Source organism: Myxocyprinus asiaticus, chromosome 4, assembly GCF_019703515.2.
Source record: "Myxocyprinus asiaticus isolate MX2 ecotype Aquarium Trade chromosome 4, UBuf_Myxa_2, whole genome shotgun sequence".
In the NCBI taxonomy this organism is placed as follows: domain Eukaryota; kingdom Metazoa; phylum Chordata; class Actinopteri; order Cypriniformes; family Catostomidae; genus Myxocyprinus; species Myxocyprinus asiaticus.
Genome location: NC_059347.1, coordinates 4,161,594 through 4,180,887, shown reverse-complemented (window position 1 = coordinate 4,180,887; position 19,294 = coordinate 4,161,594). Strand labels below are relative to the sequence as shown.

The window sequence follows — 19,294 nt, the reverse complement described above, 5'->3', positions numbered from 1 at the left end:
TTAAAAATCATGCCAGTTTGTTGAGAGAATGAACAGAGTGTGCAGAGCTGGATTCTAGACACAGGGTGGCAACTGTGAAGAAGCTTAGCTATAAGATCTGGCATCTTCGGTCACTACATATTTCCCAATAATTCCTGATATGCCCATTTGTGTTATGTCATAGTTTTGATGACTTAACTATAATTCTAAGATGTGTGTCCAAAATTTTACTGGTAGTGTATGTGTGTGTGTGTGTGTGTGTGTGTGTGTGTGTGTGTGTGTGTTCCTCTCACCCGCAGAACATGAGCACATTGCTGGAGGTTGGGTCATCAGGTAGAGGAACCAGCTGCTGAAGACACAACTGCTCACAGCCACCATTAAACCCATCAGTACAGTCCGTGCCAAGAGAGTAGTCATAGCAACCTGAACCATCCTTCATCGGCCGCAAGCCTTCTGGACACTACACATCATGTGGGAGAGAGAGAGAGAGTGAGAGAGAGAGAGATCGATCAACATCTAGTCTTTCTGTTACAGGTAACAACAAAGGGACAATGGGAAAGAACGTTTGACTCAACAGGGATTGATATAGTATGTGATGAATAAAGGGAAAGAGCACTTCTGATGTGCTCTTTCCCTTCTGAGGAGGGAAAGAGCACTTCTGATGTTTGCAAAGGCAGTGGCATATAATTTGGAAAATGAACCAATCCTCTTTAATAAGGGAATGAACTACAATTCTGTGTAGCACTGTTGGAAACTATGGAAAAATATAAAACTATTGATTAAAAGTAGGGCTGTCGATTTAACATGTTAATTCGGTGTGATTAATTATATAAAAATAATGCATTAAACAAATTAACGCAATTAATCATGTCCCCGGACTGTATTATGGAATATTCCTACGATCAAGCAATTCAAGCTTGAAGTACCACCTGTTTTCAGCAGGGGGCAGTAAGCGAAGCACCAGCTGTAGAGGCAACACTGAGCTGTAAAGAGATCAAACCACACTTACAGGCCTAATTTAAAGATGTTTAAGTCTACTGCAAAATATTCAGATATATACAAATACTGTATAAAAGTAGTTTGAGAGTATAGAAAAGACAGACTCGAATGCGTCATTCAAAGTGTGCCATGGAAGTGGGCGGTCGCGCAGAGCTCATTTGGTGCACTTTGATATAACGTGGACTGATTGCTCTGCGGTTGCTCAGGTGTTCTGTGTGGTTGCTAGGGTGTTGCTATGCAGTTGCTAAGGGGTGCTAGGAGGTTTCTTATTGCCCGAAGTCAAAAGAGGCCACCTGTTTTATCATCTGCCAGGTGGAAATCATTAATTATAAGTAGTTGGTAAAGTAATAGCATGCAAACATCAGAAAACGCCACTAATTTCTGGATGTCTTTGAGCATGTGTAGTTGTAAATAGTTCCTTAAAAGCTCTCACAGCACAGGTGAGATTTATAGTGATTTATTATAGTCAGAGTTTCTCTTTTATTCACGCTGATGTGTTTAAAGTTTGCCTGGGGCTTTATTTCTTGCTGTTGTCGTTATTAACGGATACTTATGAACAGATACACTAGAGTGAGATTACAGTGAATGGTGGCCAGCGGCGCTTGACAAACTTGGAATTTTTGCACATTTATGACATGTCCTGTGGGTACTGTAAAATTTATGTGAAGGTGCACACAGATAATGCATGAGCTGTCTATCTGTTGATGATGATATTATCAAGCAGTTGTTTTAAAGTGGCATTGTGGGCTCATTGTTGAAAACTATCAACTCTGAGAATATGTACTCTGTGAAAAACACAGACAATCTAATCAACAACTGAAAATAAAGTCTGGATGAGTTTCCCACTCATCGAAGAGGTAATTTATTATGTAGGAGCACCATTGACCTGCAGTACATGTGGGGAAAACAATCATTGTAGGTAGCCTAGGGAATTGGTCAATCGGCAGGAAGGTGAATCTCTCAGGTCATATTCCACCCCGAAATAATAATAATGATAAAAAAAATTTTTAAATTAAAATAAAAAAAAATACTGCATGTTTCCTCTCTGGGTAGCTTGTTTTACTAATAGTAGTGACCTGACAACAATGTTTTCCCCATAGTCTTGCATAATTAAAAATTCTGCTTAAAACTACCCAAACACATATGACGTCCTAAGAATATCATTAGAAAAAGCAAAAGCTTGCCTGATGAAAATGGTTCACAACAACAGTTGCTAAGGTTGGGTTGGTCAGTAACATTTAATGTCTTGTCAACAAACATTGTGAACATAATGTCACAATGCAAAAAATCTCAATGGTCCTAAAATAGGCTCCACTTTCCTAGTGAAAAATACAATTCCAAATATATGTCATTTTATTTTAGGGTGAAATATGACCAAGACATTTTCTTGACAGTTTTCTTAGGGTTTACCAAGAAGATGAAATGGGCAAACATTATGCGGAGAGTATATTTGCACCCCTGTGTAAATAGCATAAGCCACAAAGAGCAGCTATTTGCACCCCAATAGTCTGGTGGAACCACAGAAATATATGACAAACTAGACAACAGGTGTCGCTGCAGTGTTTAAAGACGGTGTGAATGTGTAGTGTTGTCCTAGCAACCCCGGTTCAAATTTGCCTTTTGTCCCACTCTTTTTCTGATTTCCTGTTTCCACTCTTAATATTTCCTTTAATACTACTTAAAATAATAGAAAACAATGAATACAAATGTTGATTTCATCGCTGTGATTTGATCACGGTAAATGTCGAGGAGTGCAGAGAAGGGTTTGATCCGGAGGTGGGGCCTATTGATCGCACTCATTCCCATGGCTCGGCATCGCTTGTGTGTAGATTGCATCATTGTATTACTCTAGTATTATTGTAGTAACCATGTTTTTTTGGCAAAAACCATAGTTTTAATGCAATTAACCATGGTCTTTAGTAATATGGTGGTAATATAGTAACTATGGTTAATTTTGTGGTTACTCTAAATTTACAACAAAATACCATGATGAAACTGGTTACTGTAGTAAAAACAAGGTTATTTTTCTAAGGTAAGGTTAGGGTTAGGTTTAAGGGTAGGGGTGAATGTGGTGTGTCTGTGGGACTCTAAATAAACACAATAAACACACTGCAGTGATGCCCATTGTAACTGTATGTTAGTATTTAAATATGGGTGCAAATATTATCTGACACTATCTGCACCAGGGTGCAATTAGTATCTGCCATTATTTGCACCAGGGCTGGGGTGCAAATAATATCTTCCACTTTTTGCACTGGGGTGTAAATAGCATATACCATTATTTACACCAGGGTGCAAAGAGCATCTGCCAACATTATGTTTGTCACAATTTATCAAGACAAAAATTACTTTACACAAGAACAGACATCTTAAAGAAATATAAAAATATCACAGATTCTTTCAGGCACTTTCTGACAAAGTTCGTTAGCTTGTGCACTATAAATGCATTCATCTGTATTACTTTATCATCACCAAAACAAATGTCACTTTTTACAGCAGTAGAAGATAATAAAGGCTAAGACACTCTCGTGACAGATGAAATACTGAAGATATATCTGTACACAATGTTGGTCTCAGAGGAGCACGGGAGACTGTGAACTTCAACACCAAAGGCCTCGAATCGCAAGCGACAACAACATCAAACGAGAAATAAAAGTGCAGTACTTCAAAGTGCATCCAGAAAATGTGCAGAACTAAACATCCTGAGTAAAGTATTTTGTTTGTGTGTGTGGTTATTTTGTAGTGATGTCATACATCATACATAGTTTAAATGACCTACTAGGACATAGCTTGGGGTGAGTGTCCTGGTTCATATACTGAATCACACACATGATCCAGGACCACAGCACATGAGAACATACTTATACAGAGCATTTGACTGAGATACTTTTCAGATTAAAGTGTGAAAGGATCAGAGCCGTAAGGCAGCATCAGTAATATAATATTCATCACAGTGTTGTTTATGGGGGACTCATCACAGTGTTGTTTATGGGGGACTCAATCTTTCTGCTCAACACATAAGACTTCTCCTACAAATAAGTTTTGTCTTAATCACTTTTGTACTAACTTGATTTTGTGCTTTCTTGAGGGTTGTAAATGTTTCCTTCTACCACTAAAATAGTGTAACAGGTTTAACTGTGTACTACTGCATTGCATATTGTGCAGTCTTACTGGTACTGTTTTGTAACAAGAAGTCCTGACGGTTGACCTTTTTAGTCTGAAAGCAGAAGGAAATTGACAGTTTTATGTGCATTTTCTTGTGGCAGGCAATTATTTAACATGAATAGTATTGTCATGTCTAGATGTGTTTTTGTTCATGTTTTGTGTTAATGTCTTTTATTTTGAAAAGTAGTTCCATGTCATGTGATTCCCTGTTTCCATGTCAAGTCATGTGATCCTCCTGTTTCACTCATGTTCATTGTGTCTGTTTCCCATTGGTTCATAGTCTTTGTTATTGGTTCTATCATGTCATTGGTTTATGCTCATTGTCTTGTTATCTTGTTTAGAGTTCTGTTTGTTCAATGGTTTATGTTTCCCATATCCATGTATTTAAGTCTCATGTTTCCATTGTATCAGGGTCAGGTATCGTTAATGTACGTTGTTTGGAAGTCAAGTAAAGTAAAGTAAAGTCAAGTCTATAGTTAAGGTTCATGTTTCCTGTTCATGTTTATGATTTCATTTCACATCTTGGGTTTCCAGTTTATGGATTTACTGCACCATGTAAATAAACTGCACATGGGTTCTGCTTAATTACCGTCTTCATCTGCCTGCCATTGCCAGCAGCATTACAAGTATTTCTAGATGAGATTAAATGTAGCAAAAACAAAGTTATTTTGTGATTTTGTATACATGAGATTCAGGGTTCCCACTCTTTTCAAGGCACAATTTTCTAGGACATTTCCAGGACACTTTGTGTGCCAAACAAGTTAAATATTTAAGCAAAATAAATAAATAAATAAATAAAAACAATAATAATAATAATTAAAAAAATAACATAAAATAATAACAATTTCAATTTAGCTTATATTTTTTTCTTTTCGTGTGTTTTTGATGGTTGTTTCTCACCTCCAGATAAGCAGTTCCCCAGTGCCAGTTCTGTAATTTAATTAAATAAATACATAGCATGTACGTGCTGCACACTTCAGAATAGGGCTGTCAGCTGGGCAGAGAAACTAAATTCAAATTTGAACCTTAAATATTTTTAAAATTTGAATAAAATTTGAATTTTAAAGTCAGCTGATATTTAAATTGACATTGTTTCCTTAGTCCACAAGAGGGCATGTTGAATACATAAACCATACAGCACCGTGTTATATAATTGTAGATAAAATGTTCATGTTTATTAGTGTTATTAATTATCATCAGTATTCATAATAATTTTGTATCATTATTACATTTGTGCTTTTATGTTATATTGTTTAATATGCATGCCTAAAGCTTAGTGTAAGTCAAAAGCTATATGTGTTTTCATGTAAGCCTTATATAAGTTGCATACCTTTGTGTGGTTTGGACGTGAAGTTGCTGACACTGACTTTTCGGAGACATGTGTTTCACATTATGAGGGGAGGGGAAGTAATGTGGGCTCATTTTAAACAATGGAGAATATGATTATTTGGCTCTGTGACTTCAGAACGGGGAAAATTACATAAATTCAAAGTCTTCAATTTGGCGTCACAAACAGGATCAGCATTCTTCAGGCATCTGTCTCAGAACAATCAGGTAAGACCATTTTTTTAAGTAGTCTTAAGTCTGCCTGATAATAGTAATGAGACATATTGTCTGAGAACTGCTGTAAAGAACTGTTATCAATTAAAATCAGTTAGTGTTGCCAATAATTAGTAGATGCCAGACACAGCTAAATTTAAGATTAATTTAAGTTGATCCGATCAGTGGGAATCTGAAAATATTAAAGCCTAGCTGGGTTGATCTCTGGATAAAGAGACAATAGCTAGTGGGACAGGGGCGCATAGATCAGGCACATGATTGGGAGACCGGATAGGTCAATCTAGTGACCACTAGGATTTTTTCCTGGCCACAGCAAAAATAAGCTGTGGGACAGGGGCGCACAGACCAGTATAGGTCAGTCTGGTCAGAAAATGCAACTATATTTTTTTCCTGACCCCAGCACATCAGTTGCTTTTGATATACAGAGTTTGCACTGATTTGAAAAACAGTAATAATAAAATAATTATATAAAGGTACAAAAAAAAAAAAAAATTTTTGAATTTTGAGGAGTGTGGAAAAAGTTAAGTTGGGGTGGGTGAGAAGCTGAGGAGAGGAGCCAATTCTGCATCTAACTTTTTTTCCCTTCTCTAACTGATCCATCTGGCTTTCATTTAGAGTAGAAGAAACACATTCACAGATAGAGGAGAGGAATTTTCCCCCTCCACCTACACTCGATGTCTAAACACACACACAGTCTCAAACATACTTAGCTACTCCTCATTTCCCTACTCACACATTCTTTCCTTACACACACAGATGATCTAGATTTAGATTGATTTAGACATTTACATTACAAATATACTGTATACATACTGTATACACATACACATCCCAGTTGCACAATGGATGAATGTAACAGTCAGACAATCACAATGGTTTCTTCAGAAAAATGAGAAGAAGCAGGCTGAACTGTTGAAGAAATGCCTGAATACTGATGCATCTATTGATGAACAGATCAATTGGTTTGAAATCCAAAAAGACTCCATCAAGCTACAAGCATATCAAATACTGACAGCTCATTGGATTTTGAAACGAGGAATTTTCTGTCACATAGATGGTTGTCCAGTTCCACTTGCTAAAGCAATGAAGCTTCAAATGGAAGCATATCACAAGTTGAACAAAATCATGTCCATCGAATGTTCAGAAAAAAGAAAACACAAACAGCAATGATTAATTTGATCCAGACTGGACAAATATAATAGCAGAGGCTGAACGTAAATATCTGCAAGCACGAGTTGACTCAGCAAAGACTTTAATGCCACCACCATACAACCCATTATACCCATTGCTGCCTGAACAAATTGAAAATAGTTCTACTATGCCTCTTATACAGCCTCAGGTGTTGGGTCCGAATGGAGTCACAGTTGTCAAAATCTACGACACTTCTGCCTAAGCATCTCCAATAATCACAAAATCTAAATCTGTCCAGCCAAATAGAGAGAAGCTGCGATGAACATTAGCTCGTAATCATGATTCTGACTGGGGTGATGAGACGGGGAACGACGATCTAGTCACAATAGACAAAGTTGGTCCTGATTCTTCTTCACCTACAGCAAGAAGGGGATAAATTCAATCTGAAATGATGACAAATGAAGAGAGTCCATTCACACCAGGAGAACGTCAAGCCATTCTCACAGCCTTGCCACTGCTGAAGAGACACTGACAGCCGTCAAATCGCCACAACAACAGGGCTAATAGCACATGAAGATCATATGTGCACTATAAGCTTTGTTGGTGCAGCAAAACCAATCACCAAAGACTGGGGAAAAGAAGGCGTGTGGGGTCTCCTGTGGAGTTTATATCCAGATGTTTGAGCTAAAGACAAGTTACTCTGTGGGAAAGCTAACACAGATCCCATCATCATTGAGGGACCAATTCATGCTCCCCACACGCAATACCCTATTCGACCTGAAGCAAGACAGGCTATGGAAGAGATAATGGCAGACTTGGAAGCCGAAGGGATTGTCAGACAAGCTTCATCCACCACCAACAGTCCTGTTTGGCCTGTCAAGAAGTCTGACAACTCATGGAGATTAACAATTGATTTCACAAGACTCAACAGTGTAACCCCAAAACCATATCCCAGTGTGGCAAATCTTGCCACCATTCTGAACGACATTCCTGGAAATGCAAGAATATTCACTGTGATGGATGTGCTGTCGGCCTTCTGGTCAATATCTGTCGATGAAAGATCCTAGGAAAAACTGGCCTTCATCGTGGGGGCAAAACAGTATGTCTGGAACCGACTCCCACAAGGTCTCAATATTTCCCCTGTTGTATTTCATCGAGCTCTGGATCAATTCCTGACCACACAAAAAGTTGAAATTGAACGTACTGGAAGTGTCAGTCTCCAATATGTTGATGACCTATTGCTTGCAAGCCCAGATGAAAATATCCACATAGCTGTACTGAACATTGTCCTACAAGTTCTCAAAGAAGGAGGATTCAAAATCAACCCTGACAAAGCACAACTGGCCAAAGACAAAGTCATCTATCTGGGCCAAGAGATATCTGTCGAAGAGCAATGAATGACAACAGAGCACGTAGAGGCATTACAGCAACTTCCAAAAAGACCTCTAACATTCACAGTAATGTGGAAGGTGATGGGACTTTTCAACTGCTGTTGTCAGTATATACCTGACTTTGCCAGCATCACAAGCCCTGCCATTGACTTGTACAAAGGAGGAAAGCCTGGAGTGCAGCAGATAGACTGGACACCAGAGGCAGACGAAGCGTTAACTATGAAGGAAAAACTGATTTCCACACCAGCCCTGGGACATCCTGATGGTAGCCTACCATTCCACTTATGGACCAGGGTGGGAGATGAATCCTACTCAGCAGTGCTGTGTCAAAAGCCAGGTGATTGATACAAACCAGTCAGATTCTTTTCCACAAAGATTCCAGCTACTATGATGGGCCAACCACAATGTATACAAGCCCTAGATGGTGCAACATGGGCAGTGGATGCTGTGGAAAATCTGATAAGAGCACAAACCGTCATACTGCATGCTCCTCACAGTTTAGTGACTCTGTTGAACAACACGGACATCAAAATCATTACTGATGCAAGAAGGGCAAAATGGGAGACAACTCTGCTGAATAAGGATTTGAGAGTTAAAATCATCAGAGACACATCACTTAACCCCGCAACAATAATCTTGGAACCACATGAGGGAATACCACATGAAGGGGTGGATTTACCCCTGTCTCTTCAACCTATTGATGAGTTGAATATATTTACTAGCAATTGTTATAATCAAAAGGTAATCAAAGCTTTTTTAATCATGTGATTTATTCCAGTTATGTTATAATTATGAATGTTGCAGGTCATTTGTGTATTTGACCCCTGAGGTGTGACTGAGGGTCTGACCCATGTCAGGAATGCAGTTAACAATGCTTTCTCATTTAGCCCGGCTCCCAGCGAACAGATATACTGTAGATATGAGTAGTAACTATTTCATTGATCATTTATTCAGTTTAAGTAAGAGTTTTATTGTGTTTAAGTTTTCAGACATTAACTACTAACACAAATACATTCTTAGCATTCATCACTAAAAGTATATTTCTGCATTTGCATTGTTGCGTTTGGACATATTGTTCTATCGTCATGTTTGTTCCAAGATGGTGTCAAGTCATTCTCAAAATGCTATGACAATGGTATGCTTGTTTTTATTTTTTTTTTTGCCATTTTCAAAGCAAGCCGAGCCTTTTGGACTCATCGAGTTCAATAAATTACTTGAAATACAACTTTGAGATCTGGCCAACATTTTACTTTTTTAAGTTTTATTTTTTTGGATTGGGTGCCTAGTAATGACAAAGATTTAGCCAAATATCGGAAGGGTATCTTTGGTGGATGTGACTATCATCACACATGCTACCAAAGCAGAGAATTTGGCCATTGATCGATGTGAAAAATGGCAGTGGTCTGAGGAAACAAATCTGTTCGAGAGAAAGTTGTGAAATTGGAGGTTAACTTCTGTTTGAATAGCACTCACATGCTTACACTGTGGGATTCACTAACCCAAGGGTGTGTTTATCCTATAGTGTTACCGTGTGAGGGCTCTGTAGATGGAAAGGGTACTACCATATTGAGGAAAAAAGATCAAAGGAAAGTAAGTAAGAGTATGGCATTCAGAAGATGAGAATGAAAACTGTGAGACAAATTTGGAAACTGGGGAAATTACACAATGTATTTTACCTTTCTGCCAAAGAGACAAGCAAAGCTAAAATATGTCCAATTACAACTACTGCTCCTGCTCATGGTATTCTGTTAGCAAGAGAGACCAAAACATTGATAGATGGAGCTCACATGGTGCAGCAACTTGACAATTTAGCATCCCTTTTCACTGTTTTTGATCAGTCATACTGTGGGAATTTCTCACACATAAGGAACTGTTTGACGAAAGAAGTAGAATATTATATCTCTAAAAATCATCTGAATACCAAAAATTGCAAATCACGTAGTATATATTAGGGGATATAGCCGGAGTTTTTGGTTCTGTAAATTCTATTAGCAATACTGTTAAAATGAGCCAATTAAGTGAGTACACTCAGTGGGTGGGGAAAACAGCTGGAGAAGGATTCACTGAGGTTACTCAAGGAGCTTTACATATTAATGCAGTAGGTCGGCACCTTAGTAATGCAGCAGACAAATTGGCTAATGTTCTGTTACAATCATCTAATTTTGAGACACACCGTGCAGCATGTTTATTTCTACCTCAAAATCTAAAGGATCAAATGGTGGAGGATATTCAGATTATACATATGGGTCAAATTCCTGACCGAAGAGAAGAATCCCTATCCTGATTTTTAAAGGATCAATACAACTTCATACAGACATGCTCCACTAATTAAGATCAGTTATATCAATGTCATAATATCAATGATAATTCCTTGTCAGGATCTGGAATATTATACTTATTAGTGGGATGGCCACAATATGGAAGGTGTAACATAATGACAGCTAGACTATTCCAATCAATGGGTGTTAGACAAGGATAATCTGTAATCCGATTAGGAAGGAATGGATATTGAGCTGAAGGGGAATCTCCAATGGTTTCTACTACAGATTGTTGTGTAGAGGAACACTATTGGGTAATTTGCTCATGTTCTACGATGTTCAGTTTCTCTCTTAATGCATCTGCAGTTTGGGAGGTAGTTTCTTTAAACCAAGCTACATGTGCATGGCAGGTATTAGAAGCACTGTGGTGTATATTGGCAAGGCAAGGCATGTTTATTTATATAGCACATTTCATACGCAATGGCAATTCAAAGTGCTGTACATATGAAGGATAAAGAATATACAAGATAAAATTCATTTTAAAACCAATTAAGAACAAGAAATGAGATTAAAAAGTTTATTACAATTAATAAAAATAAAAAAGAATACAGAAATAAAATTATGAAGTGCAATCTGTAAGTGCAGCACAGTGTTCAGTCAGCAAATGCACAGTTAAACAGATGTGTTTTCCATCTGGATTTGAATGTGGCTACTGTTGGAGCATACCTGACCTCTTCTGGAAGCTGGTTCCAGCTGCGGGTGGCATAATAGCTAAATGCTGTCTCACCTTGTTTTGAGTGAACCCTCTGTATGTCTAACTGACTTGATCCTAATGATCTGTGAGGTCTGTATGGTTTATATTAAACAAGCATATCTGAAATGTATTTAGGTCCTAGGCTATTGTGCGATTTATAAACGAGTAATAGTACTTTAAAATCAATTCTAAATGTAACTGGAAGCCAGTGTAAAGACCTGAGCACTGGAGTAATATGTTCAGAATGTATTCTGAATGTGCTTTTCTATTACATGATGGAATGAGCAAGAATATGATGTACGGAGGAAAGTTGTGTCCAGTTCCTCCTTATCCATTTTGTGTGGAAATCATCTATCCTCTCCAATTAGGTGGCATTCATGTCCCACATGTGCAGCTGTTACAGTTAGAACCAGAATGTTGGAATGAAGATTAATTGAAAGACAGAAATTATGAACTTTTAAAGCGAGTGTTAACACAGCCCAAGAAGAGGGATTTCAAGCAATGGGCCACATAACCATGGCAAATGGAATTGATGACTGAGAGGAAATTGGCACGAATCCAAGGAAACCTATCATGGTCAGAATGGATAGTTTTGATTGTGGTTGTTGTTTTTGTGTTTTTGTTAATGATATAACTTATCATATGTGTGAAGGCTCATGGGTCGTCCAGGCACTGGTGAAGACTTATTCGTTTTTCTTTTCTTAGATTACTGGGGGTCTATTAACGTACACATAATAATAAATGACACATAGTATATGGGGACATATCAGGGGGATGGGGTTTTCTTTTGTTCTCTTCCTGCATTACCTTTTCCTCCTTTCCTGTAGGTCTATTTCTTTATTTTATTCTATCTTTTTCTTTCTCCTATCATTTCATTACAGGCGGCCACCTGGAGGAGATGGGTGGAGCTTGCTGGCCGGAGCTCCAGTGGAGGGAAAACTGTAGACTAAATTTTCATGTTTATTAGTGTTATTAATTATCACCAGTATTCATAATCCTTTAGTAACATTATTACATTTATGCTTTTATGTTATGCTTTTTAATATGCATGCCTAAAGCTTATTGTAAGTCAAAAGTTATATGAGTTTTCATGTAAGCCTTATTTAAGTTGCATACATTTGTGTGGTTTGGACATGAAGTTGCTAAAACTGACTTATTCAGAGACATGTGTTTCACATTATGAGGGGAGGGGAAGTAATGTGGGCTCATTTTAAAATGGAGAAGTTGTTTTGTTTTTTTCCTATGGATGTACTTAAATACGCCCTGTACAGTTAACATCTTCAGAGAAAGACTGCAAAAGACCAGACGAGAATACCAATTGACACCATTCTCAGCTGAAGTTTTGCTTTCTCCTATGTCTGATACTATGTCTGGAAATATACATAAATTAAAAGTAATTATTACAAAGAACATTCCTGGCTGTCTAAAAAGAGCATTACATTTCCAACTAATGTGCATAAAATAAATACATAAATGAAACATCTTGATTAGTCTGTATTCTCAAATGTTAATTCAAAAGTAAAATGGGGGGGGGGGGGGGTGCTTCAATAGACAGTTCAGATGGTGTTGCACTTGCACTGCTGCCACAGTATACTAGCCTAGACTCAACCTTCATAATAACAGCAACATACCACATTGTTCTTTTATTCATTATGGTTGTATGTAGGGTAGCAATATTCCCAGATAGCAGTGGTATTTGGCTGATCTTGGTGGTGAAGCGGGTCAGGCCAGGGGCTGTTCAAACAGACGGAACACAACAGAATGGAACAGAATGCGAGGATCTCGAGATACACATTTCCAAGTTGAACTCCTCTCCTGACAAAGCATTTAAAAAACTCATTGCTTAATCTGAGAAACACTGATAAGAGAGCAAGACACAACGGCCAAAGACTTCCACCTACACTACCGGTCAAAAGTTTTGAAACACTTGACTGAAATGTTTCTCATGATCTTAAAAATCTTTTGATCTGAAGGCGTATGCTTAAATGTTTGAAATTAGTTTTGTAGACAAAAATATAATTGTGCCAACATATTAATTTATTTCATTATAAAACTAAAATTTAATTTAAAAAAAGGTTTTTGAAATTGATGACTTGGACCAAATAATAAAGAAAAGCAGCCAATAAGTGCCCAACATAGATGGGAACTCCTTCAATACTGTTTAAAAAGCATCCCAGGGTGATACCTCAAGAAGTTGGTTGAGAAAATCCGGCCATCCGTGGCGCCATCATGATGTATCATCCAGAGAGAATGAGAGACGTGTTGCAAAAGTTGCTTTTGTTGCGCTGTGGGAGCACGAGGTGCGGTGCGAGGTGAAAGTGTGACTGCTGCCGGGTCCATGAATAATGTATAACGTGTGAGTAAGATAAGCTGATGGACTTTCTGGTGCCCCCCTAGGGTAAGATGGTACCTCCCCTAGAGAGTTGGTGCCCTACGCAGACTGCGTAATATGTGTATAGGTAGTGGCAGTACAGAATTCAAAGAATATTCAAATTTCAATTTTAACTTGACAGCACTACTCTAGAGTGCTCTGCTCTCTCATCTCATATAAAAAAGAGCGTGCGTGATGATCATGATGAAGTGCATTCAGTGTATGAGCGCCTGGCTTCACATATTCATTTAGAAGCGTGCATCACTTGCATACTATATATTTAATTAAATCACATAATTGTGCGGTTTAATTATCACACTAAGACATATCACAATTTTATTTTGATTAACTTTGCATTCAAACATTTATTGTCATCCAAATACATAACTGTCCATGACTTTCTGTGCTTTACCACTATTGGCATTTTTATAACTAGATTCCATGATTAAGTCCGTGTTTTCCGCATACTACATGTTGTAACCGCGATATAAGCTGACACCGATCATTGAAATTAATTCACATCCCAAGGTAATAAGGCCGAATCACCACGCTACCAACCCAGGGTGTGAATGAATTTTCAAAATAGTCAGTGGTTGGACCGTCATCGTTGTCTTACGTATATAAGTATATACTGTATGTAAGAATAATGTTCATTTATGTAGGCCAGCCAATCATATAACAAGGATATATAAGCAGCTGCTATCCCGTGATGATTCTTCCAGTATCCACCACCTCCCCATCTCCAACTTTATACTTCATAGCACCTATATATATATATATATATATATATATATATATATATATATATATATATATATATACAGGGTTGGGAGGGTTACTTTTGAAATGTATTCCGCTACAGATTACAGAATACATGCTGTAAAATGTAATTTGTAACGTATTCCGTTAGATTACTTAAGGTCAGTAACATATTCTAAATACTTTGGATTACTTCTTCGTCACTGGTAGATTTTTTCACTTGTTTTGACTATAAAAACTCATCAAAATACGTTAAAAATACTTTTTCTGAAAAACCTAAATATCTTATGCAGTGTTGTTTTTAGATATTTTACAGGAAAACAATACAAAAATTATTATGAAGAGTAAGATTTTTGCCCTAATATCAAAGATATTATTATAAAAATATAAATTATGATCCAACGTGAATTTTCTTGATAAAAAATATGAATGTGCCTGGTAACATGTGCATGTAAAATGGCTAGAAATAGCATTTTAGCTTAGCGTAAAGCTGACAATTTACACAAGGTTTATTTCTATTTCTTTTGCTCCAAACTTACTTCAGACTTACTTCTCTGTCTGCTCGTATGAATGTAACACATCATAAGAAATTGTTTCACCACTGTTCAAATGCACTTTGGATCGCATCATTTTATGTCTAAATATTTTCCATCTGAAAGGACTAAATATTAAATGAAACAAATGACAATACAATGCAAAGTAATCTCTTCAGTAATCAAAATACTTTTTGAATGAAACTGTAGTGAAATACAGTTACTTATATTTTGTATTTTAAATATGTATTCCCGTTACATGGATTCCGCAACACTGTGAATATATATATATATATATACACACACACACACTGGCAGCCAAAAGTTTGGAATAATGTACAGATTTTGCTGTTTCGGAAGGAAATTGGTACTTTAATTCATCAAAGTGGCATTCAACTGATCACAAAGTATAGTCAGGACATTACTGATGTAAAAAACAGCACCTTCACTATTTGAAAAAGTAATTCAAATCTAGACAGGCCCCATTTCCAGCAGCCATCACTCCAACACCTTATCGATTGAGTAATCATGCTAAATTGCTAAGTTGGTACTAGAAAATCACTTGCCATTATATCAAACACAGTTGAAAGCTATTTGGTTCATTAAATGAAGCTTAACATTGTCTTTGTGTTTGTTTTTGAGTTGCAATAGACTGGCATGTCTTGAGGTCAATATTAGGTCAAAAATGGCAAAAAAGAAACAGCTTTCTCTAGAAACTCATCAGTCAATAATTGTTTTAAGGAGTGAAGGCTATTCAATACTTGAAACTGCCAAAAATCTGAAGATTTCATACAAAGATGTACACTACCACAGTCTTCAAAGACAAAGGACAATTGGCTCTAACAAGGACAGAAAGAGATGTGGAAGGACAGATGTACAACTAAACAAGAGGATAAGTACATCAGAGTCTCTAGTTTGAGAAATAGATGCAACACATGTCCTCAGCTGACAGCTTCATTGAATTCTACCCGCTCAACACCAGTTTCATGTACAACAGTTAAGAGAAGACTAAGGGGTGCAGGCCTTATGGGAAGAATTCCTAAGAAAAAGCCACTTTTGAAACAGAAAAACAAAAAGAAAATGTTAGAGTGGGCAAAGAAACACAGACACTGGACAACAGATAATTGGAAAATAGTGTTATGGATCTTAACCCCATTGAGCTTTTGTATATTATATATATATTAGTTGAAGTCAGATGTTGTCATACACCTTAGCCAAATACAAACTCAGTTTTTCACAATTCCTTACATTTAATCATAGAAAACATTCCCTGTATTATGTTAGTTAGGGTCACTACTTTATTTTAAGAATGTGAAATGTCAGAATAATAGTAGAGAGAATTATTTATTTTAGCTTTTATTTCTTTCACCCCATTTCCGGTGAGTCAGGAGCTTACATACACTTTATTAGTATTTGGTAGCATTGCCTTTAAATTGTTTAACTTGGGTCAAACGTTTTTTTTTTTTTTTTTTTTTTTGTAGCCTTCCACAAGCACCTCACAATAAGTTGCTGGAATTTTGGCCCATTCCTCCAGACAGAACTGGTGTAACTGAGTCAGGTTTGTAGGCCTCCTTGCTCACACATGCTTTTTCAGTTCTACCCACAAATTTTCTATTGGATTGAGGTCAGGGCTTTGTGATGGCCACTCCAATACCTTGACTTTGTTGTCCTTAAGCCATTTTGCCACAACTTTCGAGGTATGCTTGGGGTCATTGTCCATTTGGAAGACCCATTTGCTACCGAGCTTTAACTTCCTGGCTGATGTCTTGAGATGTTTCTTCAATATATCCACAAAATTTTCCTTCCTCATAATGCCATCTATTTTGTGAAGTGCACCAGTCCATCCTGCAGCAAAGCACCCCCACAACATGATGCTGCCATCCCCATGCTAAACGGTTGGGATGGTGATCTTCGGCTTGCAAGCCTCACCCTTTTTCCTCCAAAGATAACGATGGTAATTATGGCCAAATAGTTCAAATTTGGTATCATTAGACCAGAGGACGTTTCTCCAAAAGTAAGATCTTTGTCCCCATGTGCACTTGCAAATTGTAGTCTGGCTTTTTCATGGCATTTTTGGAGCAGTGGCTTCTTCTTTGCTGAACAGCCTTTCAGGTTATGTCACTACAGGACTCGTTTTACTGTGGATATAGATACTTGTCTACCTGTTTCCTCCAGCATCTCCACAATGCTGTGGTTCTGGGATTGATTTGCACTTTTGGCACCAAACTACGTTCATCTCTAGCAGACCGAATGCATCTCTTTCCTGAGCAGTATGATGGCTGCGTGGTCCCATGGTGTTTATACTTGCGTACTATTGTTTGTACAGATGAACGTGGTACCTTCAGGCATTTGGAAATTGTTCCCAATGATGAACCAGACTTGTGGAGGTCCACAATTTTTTTTTTTTTTTTTTTTCTGAGGTCTTGGCTGATTTCTTTAGATTTTCCCTTGATGTCAAGCAAAGAGGCACTGACTTTGAAAGTAGGCCTTAAAAAACATCCACAGGTACAGCTCCAATTCAGTACACCTCCTATCATTGTCTAATTGTCTAAAGGCTTGACATCATTTTCTGGAAATTTCCAAGCTGCTTAAAGGCACAGTTAACTTTGTATGTAAACTTCTGACCCACTGGAATTGTGATATAGTCAATTAAAAGTGAAACAATCTGTCTGTATACAATTGTTGGAAAAATTACTTGTGTCATGCACAAAGTCGATGTCCTAAATGACTTTTAGTTTGCTAATATTAAATCTGTGGAGTGGTTAAAAAAATGAGTTTTAATGACTTCAACCTAAGTGTATGTAAACTTCTGACTTCAACTGTATATATATATATATATATATATATATATAAGTAGCGAATTCTCAGGGCCAGCAAAGCCTTCTCTGCTGGCCTAACATGCCAAATAAATAAATATTTTTCATCCTTTCATTCTCAATCACCTAAATGTATTTTTAATCGCTTTCCACTCTTAATTAATCTACTGTACACACAAATGAGAAAAAAGAAAAGTTTATCAAGTCAGAATTTATTCCTTGATGCTTACAAGCAAAGTGTGACAACTGTTTCACAAATCACATGCCCGAAGCAGCGTGTGAGTTTGAGCTCCACCCCGTCAGGCATTCAGAATTTCTTCAGAATCCCTCAACAGTGCAAATGAATGGGCAACTAAAGTCAGATTGTCAGATTCATCAGCCAATCAGATTGATTTATTTGTTCTTGGTGAGTGTGATCTTTAGGATATGTCCCAGTCGAGGCCTTCTAGCTGGCCTTGAGTGACTCAGTCACGCTTTAAGTGATGTACGTAATTCAAGAGCAAAAAGCATAAGATCAAGCTGTCTGTCGAGTCGGCTGTCATCACTGCTGGTATTGCTGTTGAGAAAAAGATCCTTATGGATTTACAAACACGAGATGTTCTGCATGACTGTGTGATTTCTTAATTTATTAAACAGGAAAGGAGGACTGATTTTCACTTCAAGCAAATTGGTAAGTGCTTTTTCTTTGTTATAGTAACATCAGGAGTTTTCTAAGTGTAAATTAGGCTGCTTGAGAATTCAGTGTCGGATCAAGTTTTGAAAAGTAGTGCTGTTCCATTCAACTCGGAAAGTCGGATTTTACAACTTCCTACTAGGAAAAGTGCAATGGAATGCATCCTGAAGTCAGAATTACAGCTTGTAGGAACGTGCAGAAATTTTCAACTCCAGATGCAGGTGCATGATGTCACACAAACATGTCGACACTCAGGGAGGTATACAAAGTATGTGATAAACATTCACTTTATTAAGTAATATCGATAAATGAGTTCGTTTTCACATTACATGATATTAAAGCTTGTTTAACAAACGCCTGCAGAAACAGGTGTATAAAACATTATAATTTCTTTTGATAATCGTACACCTGTAGCACAAATGCTAGCGCTGCAGCACTGTTTATCATTTGGGTTGCTAGGAGACATCTCTAATGAGAGTCAAACCTCTGCTAAGCTAACGGAAGCATTGCAGTTTTGTTTCCTTAAACATCATCTTCTAAATATCGGGGAATGGAATGCATTTATGATCAGAGATAGCAAGTAGGAATATCCCTCATCCAACTTGAATGGAACGCAGCAGAACCGTGTACCCTGACGAAACAAAATGTATTGTAAGCAACATTTAAATTGCAAATATTATTAGATAGATTTTTCCAGGTATTATAGACCTCCTTGGTAGATTCATATGAAAAATGATGATTTTTGAATGTCTGTTCCAGAGACGTTCATTTCACAAACAGTCATGCTGCAGTTAATATTAGGCTTGCTTGAGCATTAAGTGTCATTTCAAGTTCTGGCTTTCGTGCGTGGATGTGTTTTTAAAATGTCAATTGGTATTACTAGTAGGCTGCGACAATGTATGTTG

General features: G+C 37.4%; 1 protein-coding gene across 1 annotated transcript in view; it reads right to left on the bottom strand.

The window, feature by feature from the left end:
• LOC127435466 (astrotactin-2-like) overlaps positions 1–19,294 on the bottom strand; it is a 716,076-nt gene that overhangs the window by 221,713 nt on the left and 475,069 nt on the right. Inside the window, exon 12 of the mRNA XM_051688999.1 lies at positions 273–439. Coding sequence (XP_051544959.1) covers positions 273–439 — 167 coding nt within the window. The remainder of the gene's footprint in view (positions 1–272; positions 440–19,294) is intronic.